Source organism: Acomys russatus, chromosome 21 (genome assembly GCF_903995435.1).
Source record: "Acomys russatus chromosome 21, mAcoRus1.1, whole genome shotgun sequence".
Lineage (NCBI taxonomy): Eukaryota > Metazoa > Chordata > Mammalia > Rodentia > Muridae > Acomys > Acomys russatus.
Genome location: NC_067157.1, coordinates 17668792 through 17681907, shown reverse-complemented (window position 1 = coordinate 17681907; position 13116 = coordinate 17668792). Strand labels below are relative to the sequence as shown.

The following is a 13116-nucleotide window of genomic DNA, read 5'->3' as shown; positions in this document are numbered from 1 at the left end:
GATGTATTCTCTCTGTGTAATGGGGGAAAAAAACCATGTAGGAAAAAAGACAGCCTAGCTTAGCACACACTTTAGCAGGCATTGTGTGCCTGCAGCCTTTCACTGAGCCGAGCAGAATGACTGGGAGAGGTTACCTGCAGACAGGCCAGGAACAGGAGCTGGATTTGTTCTCCTTGATCCAGGGTTTGTAAGGACATTTCTGTTTCTTATAATGGGATGGGAATGTCTTCTTTCCATTTCTACCCGTTTGTCTCCAAGTTAAGGCTATGTGGAAAGGAATGGGCTAGACTCAAGACAGGAAGCCGAGGAGATAGAAAGCACAGACGGAGACAAGAGTGAGAGGCAGGATAGGAAGGGTGTGCCCTCTTTATGTTTCATGGTGCTGGCTGGATGTGGGGGCCAACCATCTACAGTTCCATAGCTGAGAAGGTGGAGGCCGAAGTTGTACATTTGAGGCCTAGTCTAGATACAAAAAAAAAAAATCCCTACTTTCGTACAACCAAACAACAAGAATGCCATGCCAAACAGACTTTTAAGGAAAGCTCTTAGAAAAAAAAAATGTTCACTAATCTTTAGCTGCTTCTTTGGCTGTCTTCCCCAGGCTCAGGGAACTGTGTAGATACAGCCAGTTAAAAGACTGAGGACAGCCTCTGCATTCTTCTAGATAAAGGCTCTGGGTGACGGCTCTTTCCCTAGCTGACTTAGCTGGCTTAGGCAGGAAGACCCCCTCCATGCATTGGTGGGGAAGTTGTATGCTTGTGCCTCCTTACAGTTAGCCACACCCTCGTACAATACACCAGTAACCCCCCCCCGCCCCATCATCCAGAAAACACCTGGGAAAACAGCATCTGGACTCTTCCCTCTTGGACTTGTCTATGACTCACACCAGCAGCACCTTCTATGACACTCAAGGCCACACGGAAGGGACCGCGCATGCAGGACTCCTGCCTACTGAGTGTTTGTATCAAAAGCAGATGTGACGTCAACAGCTCAAGCTGATGAGGGAGAAAGTTCGGAGTTTATTAAGGAAATGAATGCTCACGGTATGTGTCTTGTTCCTTGAATGCTTTCTAGACGGCTTACATCTGTACCGTGCCTTATTTAGCTCACGTGAGTTCAATTACCAGTATCATCCAGGTCTGGAAAGTGAAGCAATGCAGACCCGAGGAACTATAAACTCTGCAATGGTTCTTGAATGCTGAGTTAATTCAATCCAGAAAAGACCTCAACCCCCATTTGTTAGAAAATTTGTGTTATATTATTTTATTGTTTAAATTATGTACATGCGTATACACGAGCACATCTGTCACGGGCTCAGAAGGTGGCTGTGAAGAAGCCTAAGAAGAAGAAGCCATCAAAAGGCTCATCCAGGTGTGAATTCTATGAGCGGTCACAATGACCTGCAGTGCAACAGCGGCATGATCAATATGAGGATAACCAACTCCTTTCCAATTGGACTCCAGGCCCATTCCATGGAAGGAAACTAACGACTGTTACTGTAAGCCTGGTCAAAAGCCCATGGCATTGCTTGGGCTGCTATATTCCCAAGAGGTGGGCTGTAGTGGCTATGTTGTTAAAATTCCTTCTAAACACTAATGTTTATATGCATAGATGAGTGCTATATAACCAGCCTTCATCAAAGAAGCTTCTTCCTGTCATGGATAGTAGTTAATGCAAAACCACTTAACTGGCCAAAATACTAAAAACAAACCATGGCGTAGTGTTTGTTTGGTCCTACATGGAACAGCAACACTGCCCTCTCCAAGGCTTAAGGAACATAGAAGGTGGGCAGGGGAAAAAGTGTAAGTGCCAGAGCACAGGGAGATAGGTAGGAAAAACACGTCTCCTGGACATAGCAGAGCTGCTGCAATTGTGAACTCACTGCATCTGTGGTTCTCTCCATAAGAGTTACGGAAGCCCAGGCCCATCAACATTTCATCACGGGCAAAGGGTCCTAGCGACCCCCATGCCTCCCTGTGGACTTGTACCTGTTGCGCACTGTTTCAGGCGTGTGTTTCATTTTCTTCAGTAATACAGCTACAGGTGCGTTTGCTCTACTAGATACCTCCCACTGAATTTTAACTAAGTCCAGAAAAGGTCTCAACCTCAATTGTTTAAAATGACAGATTTTAAATTATTTATTTATTTATTTTGGTTTTTCAAGACAGGGTTTCTCAGTGTAGTCTTCGCTGTCCTGGGCTCACTTTGTAGACCAGACTGGCCTTGAACTCACAGTGATCCACCTGCCTCTGCCTCCCAAGTGCTGGGATTAAAGACGTGCACCACCATGCCTGGCCAAATTATTTATTTTTTAAATTGTGTGTGTCTGTGTGTGTGTGTGTGTGTGTGTGTGTGTGTGTGTGTTGGTATGTACACATGGGTGCAAGTGCTAAAGGAGGCCAGAGATGCTGGATCCCTAGAGATGCTCAAGCAAGAAACTAAATAAACTCAGTGTGTTATACACACACACACACACACACACACACACACGCATACACATACACACACACACACACACATCACGAAAATTTGAAGGGGAGTTGTAGGTTTCAGAGGAACAGGCAGCAGGTTTGAGAAGGGAATTGGAGAGGAAAAAAAAATGATTACATATTATATACCTGTATTTATAGTTTCATAGATTTATGTAACTGTTTTAAATGACCATAGAAAAGTCACTCATGAGAAGCTCACATAAACAATCATCCTCTATCAATGGTCTAGGAAAAAGACTGACCATATAGTGACAAGTTTTGAAAAAAAAAAGTAAATATAATTAAACAACAACAACAAAAACACACTCCTACTAATTAGGAAAAACAATGCTTAATTTAAGTTAAAAGAAAAAGGTTTTAATCAAATAATCAAGGGTGAATAATACCATTTTTAGTATAGTAAAATGCACATAGGGGCATTATTCTTTACTATAAAATATAGAGCTATCATGGTTATATGTCTCAAGAAACTTCTTTAAAAGCTGGGTGTGGCGGTGCGCCCCTTTAATACCAGCACTTGGGAGGCGAAGGCAGGTGGGTCTCTGTGAGTTCAAGGCCAACCTGATCTACAAATCCCATTTCAGGACAGCCAGGGCCACACATAGAGAAATCTGTCTTGAAAAACAAAACAAAAACAACAAACAACAATCAAACAAACAAAAGAAAAAACAAAACAACAAAAAAAGCATTCTTAGAAATGACTGATTAGGGAGCTAAAAGCAGAAGAGGTGATGCTCATACTCTGTCTTGGAATAATTACACAATAAAACACGATAAGAAGCAACGGAAGGTGTGAGAATTTTCTATGTGCAGTCATTGTCTCTGTGTCTTCCTTCATCTAGGTCACTGCAGAAGCTTCCTCACTCTGGCCCACGGCAGAACCTCCACTTCCGTGTACTGCATTTAAACGTGTCTAGTTAAGGGATCTTCCACCTGCTCCTCGGACGCCTCAAAAATAGAAACCAGTGAACGGGAACATTCCCAAAATGCACAGGCAGGGAATTCTGATGTGAAGATAATCACAATGCAATTCTAATCCTTGGAGGGGAAAAAAAAAATCATTTTCCCCTGCAGATCTCATGCAGCAGCCTGCAATGGTGCCTGCAAGAGCCCCAAACGCTGAGTCTTTGATTCAATGAAAACTTAGGGAAAGCAATTCAGTTCACCGCGGGGATGGCTTTGTCCCTTCATTACGGTTCTTTAATGAGAAAGATGATTGTAAGGATAAACTCTATTCCTCTGAATTTTTACACTAATTACATACAAAGCACTAAGTTGGCAGAAGGGGACTTATCTGCTTCAGGCAATACAGCTTTCGTCTTGTAACCACCCTTCAGGCTCCTGCATGAACACGGCAGCTCCGTGCCAGCAATGAATGCTGCTCTTCACCAGCTCTCAGCATGGAAAGATGAATGCTTAAAGCTTTCCCAAATTAACAGTCAACATGGGCTCCACATACAACAGGGAGATAATCCCTTCCTGCAAGCGTTGATGCTGCTTGGAATGTAGGAATCAAAGGGGTATTCATTAATGAGGTATTCAGTATGAGGAATACAGGAAGACATGATCTACGAAGTGTGCGTGTGAAGCTATATGAGGATTCCTTACAAGGATAAGATGATATTGCTTATTCTTGTCAGTTTCTTTTGCTCTGAAAGTCATTTCTGAGTTGATACTGAGGGCTCTGTGTATAGTACCCTGTATTTGTGATTATACACTGCAGCATAAATACAATATAAGCATTGAATGTTCTAAGAATGATTAAGGCTGTGGGATGGTCCATTTGCTGCAGATTTGCCCTATACACACTGTATATGCATGGAGCCTGTGCATTTGGCACTATTCAATGCATAACTTAGAGCCTGATGAATCAAGTTCCTTGGTATTCTACAAGGATGGCACAATGAAGGAAGATGCTTCCAGCAGCATTTCCTGATGTTTGTAAGTGACCTAAAGAGCAGATCACATATTGGAAACTCTACAACACGTTATTCCACCCAGGCAACCGCAGTGTTGGAGCAGGCTATTTTCTTTTTCCCATCAAGTATAATTTAGACACAATAAATCTCATCTCTTTAAGAGCAGGGTTTGGAGAGTCTTGGCAAATGTATATACTCACACGATGCCTATCACACAATTGAAATACAAAGAACAACGCCACTGAGCCAAAGGTTTCCATCGTGGCTTCTTCAGTCTGCCCTCACTTTCAGTCACCTACCAACTGCGGATCTACTTTCTGTCATTGTTGTCTTGATTTCTCCAAAACACAGAGTACCAATATCCAGAGTATGAACTTTGCATCTGGTTTTTTTTTTTTTTTTTTTTTAACATAATGCTTTAAAAATCTTGTCACTGTGGCTGAATGTATGGGCACCTCATTCTTTTTTATAAGCGAGTGATACTGGAGTCCATAAATTCATTACATTTTTTCTATTTGTCTATTTGTTTGTTTGTGTGTGTGCTTGTGTGTCTGTGTGTGTGCACATGTGTGCTATGCTGTGTATGTGAAGGTCCCCGAATACAACCTGAAGGAGATGGTTTTCTTCTTATACAAGGTGAGCTCCTGGGCTATACCTCAAGCCTTCAGGCTTCTGTGTAAAGTTCCTTTACTCTGTGAACCAACTCACTGGCCACCACAACCACCATTGTGCCCTCCTTGTTCTTCTTTGAGGCAGCCTCTCACTGCATAGCATAAAAAGGAATACGGTGTCCATACATTCAGCAATGGTGACAGGCACAACAGTCATGATTTAGCCTAAGATGGCCTTGAACTTGTGTCACGTTTCTTAGCCTTAGCCTCATGAATACTGGGATCACTGTTGTACACCACCATGAGCACCTTTGGCTCCCATTCTATGAACTAATGGACACTCAGGTTGTTTACAGGATTTTTAGAACAGTTAAAACAGAGCAACATTTGCATACAGTTTTGTGCATCAACACTAGGCTTCCATTTTCTTGGAAAGAGAGTAACTTTCAGATCATATAGAAAGTAGATGTTTAACTTTATAAGCAAACGCCAAGTTGTATTCCAAAGCAGTGTGGCCAGTTTGCACTTCCACCAATGTTCTATGGGGAACTGTGCGTGTGGATTGACACACACAGGCAGCTTTGCTAGAAGTCGGTTCAAACTGTTTGAGGTATAATTTTCCTTTGTCAGCTTCCTAATATGATGCACCTGCATCCTCCATCTTAAGCCTGTCTTGTCCTTCTCCATGGTGATGTTAAGTATTTCTCAAGTATCGTCTACAAGGTTTCATCTCAGAAACCCCTCAAGTACAATCTTTCTATACCATAGTGACTAAACTCTCCAAGCACACTTAAGAAGGAAAAATAAATGTGACCTGACAAGGAATAGGCATGGGAGTTTGCCAAGGAATTTCCCACAAGGGAGACTTTAAGAGAGTCTAATAAAAAATTACCTTGCTGGCCTTAGGGAACTGAGAGAGTAAGAGTCCCCCATGGCTCCCAGGGGACATATGATTGCTTATTAACATTTGCCAAGTGCTGTCTTATCCTGCCAACTCACCAACGACCACTTCTCTTCAACACTGTCATAGGGATTAGTCAGAGAATTGGGAACTGACTGTGCGTGGAGCTTTCTTTGGTCTTCTGCTGCAAGGACTTTTGCTTTAGTTCATTTTACTTCTTTGGTTTGGGATTTTGACCATCTCTGGTAAACACTAAAAACATTCCAAGGTAGGCAAGAACAGAGATCCCCAAATGTAGAGAACCTGGGAGCGAACAAGAGGAAGATCCCTAGACAATGCCGGAGTCCAGCATACTGCAAGATGCACACAGTCAAGTCACCAAGACTTCTTATGGCCAGGAACCCTACTTCATTGAATATGACCTTCTACATTATTTTTTTATAAATACATGAATATTTTAAGACTAGTTTATGAGCGTTATATTAGTACTATTAGCAACTTATTTCATTTTCACACTTACATAAAGCAAGACATGATAGAAAATATATGAAAGTCTATGTTCAAGAATTTTCCGGAAAAGCAAGATATGAGATGTTTATTGAATAACTTTAGGTGGAAGATTGCTTTTTATTCCAAATTGGAGGAACTTAAAAACATACTTTTCAATGAAAAGGCAACCCTTGTAAGATCTGTTACTAGGGATGCTGAAGGGCTACTGTATGGCCTACACAGTGGCAGACACTTCCGGTTCTGTCCTACTTCCGTGTCCTCTTCCACACCATGGCTGAAGGAAGATAACAAGCTCTGAACCTGCTTCTGTTTCTCCCTCAGCACCATGTCTTTTCTTCACTGTCTTTTACTTCCCTTAGTTAGACACAAATGTAGAGAAATAGTAGTAAACAGATTGACCTCATCTATTATGCAGGAAGCGCTGAAAGTAGTTCAGGCAAACGGTTATAATCGGTAAGAGATGATTATGCACACACAAAAAAACGGATGGTAAATTTTTCTTGGTAAGAAATGAATCCCATTTCACTTTTGGTTTTAAAATCCAGTCGTATTTCTTGCTTCTGTATCACAAATGCAAAAACTCAGTCGTCAGTTCAATGGAAGATCGCCCTCCCTTGTTGCACAGTATTTCCATTTTTGTGTCTCTTGGTTTTTGAATGTCAGCTAGTATTATCTGAAACTTTAAGAAAGGAGGAATTATGTAGAGATGAAGGAGGTCGTCGTGTAGTCCTTTGGGCAGATAATCAGATGTGAAACTTCACTCAAAGCATCACTTGCTTTCTCAGCTACATCCTTAAGGGGCTTACTTAGGACACCCAGCATGAACTTCTTGAGATTCTGGTGTTCTTTATGGACGCATTTTCACTTCCTAACTATTTCTCGGTGCGCTTAAAGTAGCAGCACTTTCAATTTTCCTTTAATTTCCAGAAAAAAACCTGGATACATTGGTGGACAGCACAGTTTTGAACTACACTTCTTTCTGTGGAGTTCAATACCCAGAGTGCTTTGTTAGAAACAGGAGTCTTCGCAATTTCAGAAACAAGTGGAAGAAAGCCCAGCTTCAACCCTTTAGGCCACACTTAGAATTTGCTTAGCAGGACACACTGTTTTAAAGGATGACAGCCCTCACGTTGTCCCAGAAATTAGCTAATCCCCTAGGGCAATTTCACAGCTACGTTTACTGGCCTCTACACTGGAACCTGTACCTCCATACTTGTTGGTCATTGATCTAATGCAAACTTGATAGGAAGGATTTACTCTAACTTTGAAGTCAGATTTTTGGCAAGGTTACTTATAGTCACATCAGACTTAAATATTCACAAAGGGTTTCGAATTTGACAGTCATACTTTTAGAAGCTGTATTAATCCAATGACAGAGATCTGTCTGATTTAAAAAAAAAAATACAGCCAGAATACTGCTGACTATCATTAATATGGAAGTCCAACTGGGTAGGTGATATTTGACCTAGGAGAGAGGTGAAGGTCAGCATGTGATCTGACCTGCAGACTGTGAGCAACACTGAGAAAGAGAGAGAGAGAGAGAGAGAGAGAGAGAGAGAGAGAGAGAGAGAGAGAGAGACTGTAAAGGGCCCTCCCTTGGATACAGATTTTCCATCTCTTCTTTGTTGCTCATTCATTCCAAATTCTAAGGTTCCTGAACACAAACTTTGTGAGGTTTCCAAAACATCAAAGTGACTCAGTATGTACAAAATTAATGCAATTTCTATGTCAATTTCCAGATGTTAACAAAATATCAGCCTGTGTGAGTAAAACACCAAATACAGCCACACAAGCAAGTTCAGTGGTCATTCAGGGTGATGATTAAAAAAAAAAATCTCCAGAAAGAGCACTGCATTGTGGGAACTGACTCCTCCACTGACTGGAAAAACAGGATTTCCTCAGTCCTCTTTAGGCTTTGTATATATATTCATATTACATCTCAATTGTTATCCCATTCCTCCCTCCCTCCCACATTACCCCTACTCCCCTCCCCTATGACTGTGACTGAGGGGGACCTCCTCCCCCTGTATATGATCATAGGGTATCAAGTCTCTTCTTGGTAGCCTGCTATCCTTCCTCTGAGTGCCACCAGGCTTTCCCATCCAGGGGATGTGGTCAAATATGGGGCACCAGAGTTCGTGTGAAAGTCAGACCCCACTCTCCACTCAAGTGTGGAGAATGTCCTGTCCATTGGGTAGATCTGAGTAGGGGTTCAAAGTTTACTTCACGAATTGTCCTTGGCTGGTGCCATAGTTTGAGCAGGACCCCCAGGCCCAGATCTGCCCATCATAATGTTTTTCTTGTAGGTTTCTAGGACCCTCTGGATCCTTCTATTTCCCCATTCTCCCATGCTTCTTGATCTTCACCAACCCTACACCTGACAAAGGTCTAGTATCAAAAATATATAAAGAACTCAAGAAATTAAACACCACCAAACCAAATAACCCAATTGAGAAATGGGGCTCAGAACTAAACAGAGAATTCTCAACAGAGGAATATTGAATGGCTGAGAAACACTTAAAGAAATGTCCAAATGTCCTTAGTCATCAGAGAAATGCAAATCAAAACAACTCTGAGATTCCATCTTACACCCACCAGAATGGCTAAGATCAAAAATTCAAGCGACACCACATGCTGGCGAGGATGTGGAGTAAGAGGAACACTCCTTCATTGCTGGTGGGAATGCAAACTAATACAGCCACTTTGGAAATCTATCTGGCGCTATCTCAGAAAACTTGGAATAAAGCTTCCTCAAGACCCAGCTATTCCACTCCTTGGAATATACCCAGAAAATGCTCCATCACACAACAAGGACATATGCTCAACCATGTTCATAGTGGCCTTATTCATAATAGCCAGAACATGGAAACAGCCTAAGTGTCCCTCAGTAGAAGAATGGATAAAGAAACTGTGGTACATATACACTATGGAATACTACTCAGCTATTAAAAACAAGGAATTCCCAAAATTTATGGACAAATGGATTGAACTAGAAATGATCATAATGAGTAAGTTAACCCAGAAGCAGAAAGAGTCAAATGGTATACACTCACTTATATCTGGACACTAGCCCAAGGGGCACGTCCCATGAAAGTCTTCACTTACCAGGAAACTGGGACAGAGGGGAGGACATCCTATTGGGACTCTAGTCTTTCCTTCTTAAGGTCCTCCAAATCCCTTCCCAGTCTTCAGCCTCTCCGTCCCTCTGCCTTCCCCATGCTGATGCTCCTCTCATAGTGTCTATGTGACTCTTTCCTGATCTCTTTGCTGTGTCTCACTACACCATGCACCCCAGGTTAGCTTCCTGTTCAGGGTTTTCAATGTCAAGAAACAGGAATGTCTCCCTTCCTTCTAAAGTAGTGCTTCTCAGTTTGTGGGTCATGACCACTCGGGGCATCAAATGACCCTTTCATGGGTTGCATAGCAGATATCCTGCATATTATACATTTCTATTACAATTCATAACAGCAGCCGAATTACAGTTATAAAGTAGCAATGATAATAACTTGATGATTGGGGTTCTCCATAACATGAGGAGCTACCTGAAATTGGAAGGTTGAAAACCACTGTAGAGAGTCTCCCACCCTGAAACCCCATACCCTCTAACCCCCCCTCCTCTGAACTTACAAGAATTAAACCTGCCTTTCCATCCCCAGCTGGTCACAGCTTCCACCTTTTCCTAATGCACATCCTTGAAACCTTCTTGGTTTTTCCTCTTATAAAATATTGGATGACACTTATTTCCTAGCTATAAATGTTCATTATAAACAGGATTATTAATATTAACTCTCTTCATACATTCTATTTTCTACCTTCTGCCTATAACTGTTACAATAATTCTTTCTGATTTTAATGTGCTTATTTATTTTCCCTAGACATGGACATTTACTAAATTTCTGGATTCTTAGAAAATAGTATAGCTAAGAACTAGAAGAAGAACAATAATTTGTGATCTCAAAATCCAATGGTGCTTTAAAAATAGAAGTTGGTGCTGGAGAGATGGCCTAGCAGATAAGAACACTGGCTACCCTTCCGGAGGACCAGGGTTCAATTCCCAGCACTCAGAGGGCAGCTCAGAACGGTCTGTAACTCTAGTTTCAGGGGATCCAACACCCTCACACGGACATACATGCAGTCAAAACACCAATGCACGTAAAATAAAAACAAATACCTTTAAAAAAAATCAGTGAAAATGAATTCACCATTTTCACATGAAAACTTTTTTTTTTCAGTATTAGGCTATTGAACAAGTGTTCTTGATTGAATCCCATCATTTTTTATTGTACTCCTTATAGTGGATTAAATAATATTATTCTTTTAATGTTGACTCAAGCTCATATCATGTGAGTCTTTATACGCATCCCTTTATCTCTGCTCCTTTGATGCTTTCTCAGCTCATTCTCAGAATGAGTTACTAATTGTCTGCCTCTCTCATTGCCTCACTTGCCAGAGACTTTTCCTGGCTTCAAGGAACAGTGGGATAACTAACTACTGGACAGCACACTGATATGTTCAGATTCACTGGCCTCCAACTCACACTGAGGAAACACAGCTGAGAGTTAGTGTCTGGAATTTTTGGAGGCTAAGAGTTTCTTCTTAAAAGTAGTTACAGCTGTTAATATTAAGGGCTTAAAAAACCTCCAGCAACATCAACTTGGGGAAAGCAAATTAAATTAGCTTCTAATGTATTTTCAACAAATTGAAAAATCAATTGAGTACTAGTGTGGCAATCTCTCTCTCTCTCTCTCTCTCTCTCTCTCTCTCTCTCTCTCTCTCTCTCTGTGTGTGTGTGTGTGTGTGTGTGTGTGCGCGCGCGTGTGTGGTGTTTATGTGCTATGTGTGTGTTCATGTAGACATATAGGTAGGCATGTGTGTGTGTGTATGTGTGTGAGGTGTTTGTTTATGTGTTGTGTGGGTGTGTTCATGTGTATATATAGGTAGGCATGTATGTGTGTGTGTGTGAGAGATGCTTGTTTATGTGTTGTGTGGGTGTGTTCATGTGTATATATAAGTAGACATGTGTGTGTGTGTGTGTGTGTGTGTGTGTGTGTGTGTAAACACCTGAGATTGACATCTGGTGCATGCTCAATTACTCTCTGCTTAACATATGAGACTGAGTGTTCAGCTGAGCCTGCACCTGTCACTCTGCTCAGCCAGCTGGCCAGTGAGCTCCAGGTGTTTGCCTGTCTCTGCCTCGCCAGTGCTGGTGCTCATATGCACACTGATGTACTCACAGCTTTTGGTGGATTCTGGGGGGTCTGAATTTGGGTTCTCGAACTTACCAGGCAAGGCCTTTAACAACTAATCCACACCCACCAGCCACCTTTCTTCTAGACTCTTCTAAGATGAAACATGCCATTGACTAAGTCACTATAACTGAGAATTATTATTCTAGACAGAAATCCAAATAAGGGCATGCAAGAATGAAATACCAATAGTTTTTGTAAGAGTTTCACAAAAGTATAAGTATTAGAAGTGATATATTTAGCAATATACATGTTCTTACTTGTTATTAACATATATAAATGTTTTCAAAACTATTAAGGATTATTTTTCAATGGTTCTTTTTCAATAGCTACAGACGAGGAGAAAATTTTTAGCTTTTTCTGGGGCCATAGACAAAGGATTATATCACGTTTGATAGTGTAGCCATAAAGCTCTGAAAGAGCCTCTGGGATACTGCCTTCCCCAAGGAATGTTTATTGGACCTCTCTTCTGAATGGTATTTTCTTTTATTGGATCTTAGAAAAAAATTTTATTGCTTTATTTATTTTCAATTTAAAGTAGGACCACACATAGCCATTTGTGGGTGTTTCCTTTTCTTTTGGTCCTCTTGTATCGTTTCTTGAGTTGTTTGTACTTATGCCACATTCCCAAAGAACACACATTTGTCTGCAGTGCCCTTAGATGGCTCAGGGCTGGCATGTTTAGGAGAGTTGTAGCAGGCCTGTTCCAGGTTCCGGGACATACTCTATTTAGATTCACTGAGAGGAATAGAACCCTTAACAGGAATTCAAATATGTGTGCAATTGTCCTTTTCTGCAATGTATATAGCTCCTGCTTCTTGATGAATTCATACAATGTACATTTCTTTGTGATATATTCATGCATTTTCTTTGTGGCACTACTGTGAAATAGCAAAGTGAGATCTGGGGATCTGAATCATCTTACTGATGCAACAAATGATAGAATGATATGTAGTCATGTTTCATATTCTTCTTTGTGTTTGTAAAAGTCATATTCCTGGGATTTGGGGCAGCTTACCTTGTCTGACAGCTAGAGTAGTGGTATAGACCAAGAAGAGGAGGATGTAATTCAGAAAGCTCTGGAAGACTGGTGTGTTGGCATGAAAATCTTCTGCCAGGTACTTGCTGGTCAAACCAATTCCACAAACAAGAAGGGATAACACTTGGCCCAAAGCCACAGAGATTAACATCTCCCTGAGAAATGAAGAAGAAAACACAGCAATGTCAGCCAGAAATCCATGAAAACAACAGAGGTTAAATCTATTGGTAATTCATAGTGAACATTGAGTTAAGAGCAGTGAATATTATTTGCTGTAACCCATTGAAGCAATACTAGGGGAACTGTACAGTGGTCACTGAGGCTTTATAGAAGTGGAAGCTAATGCTTAACATGGTTAATTAAGTTGCTCACAGAACACATAATGAGGATAAAGCAAA

The 13116-nt window shown here is 41.2% G+C and overlaps 1 protein-coding gene across 1 annotated transcript in view; it reads right to left on the bottom strand.

Moving 5' to 3' along the window:
- Positions 1 to 13116, bottom strand: part of Slc35f1 (solute carrier family 35 member F1) — a 404539-nt gene that overhangs the window by 141290 nt on the left and 250133 nt on the right. The window contains exon 2 of the mRNA XM_051164601.1: positions 12698 to 12873. Within this exon, the coding sequence (XP_051020558.1) occupies positions 12698 to 12873 (176 nt within the window). The remainder of the gene's footprint in view (positions 1 to 12697; positions 12874 to 13116) is intronic.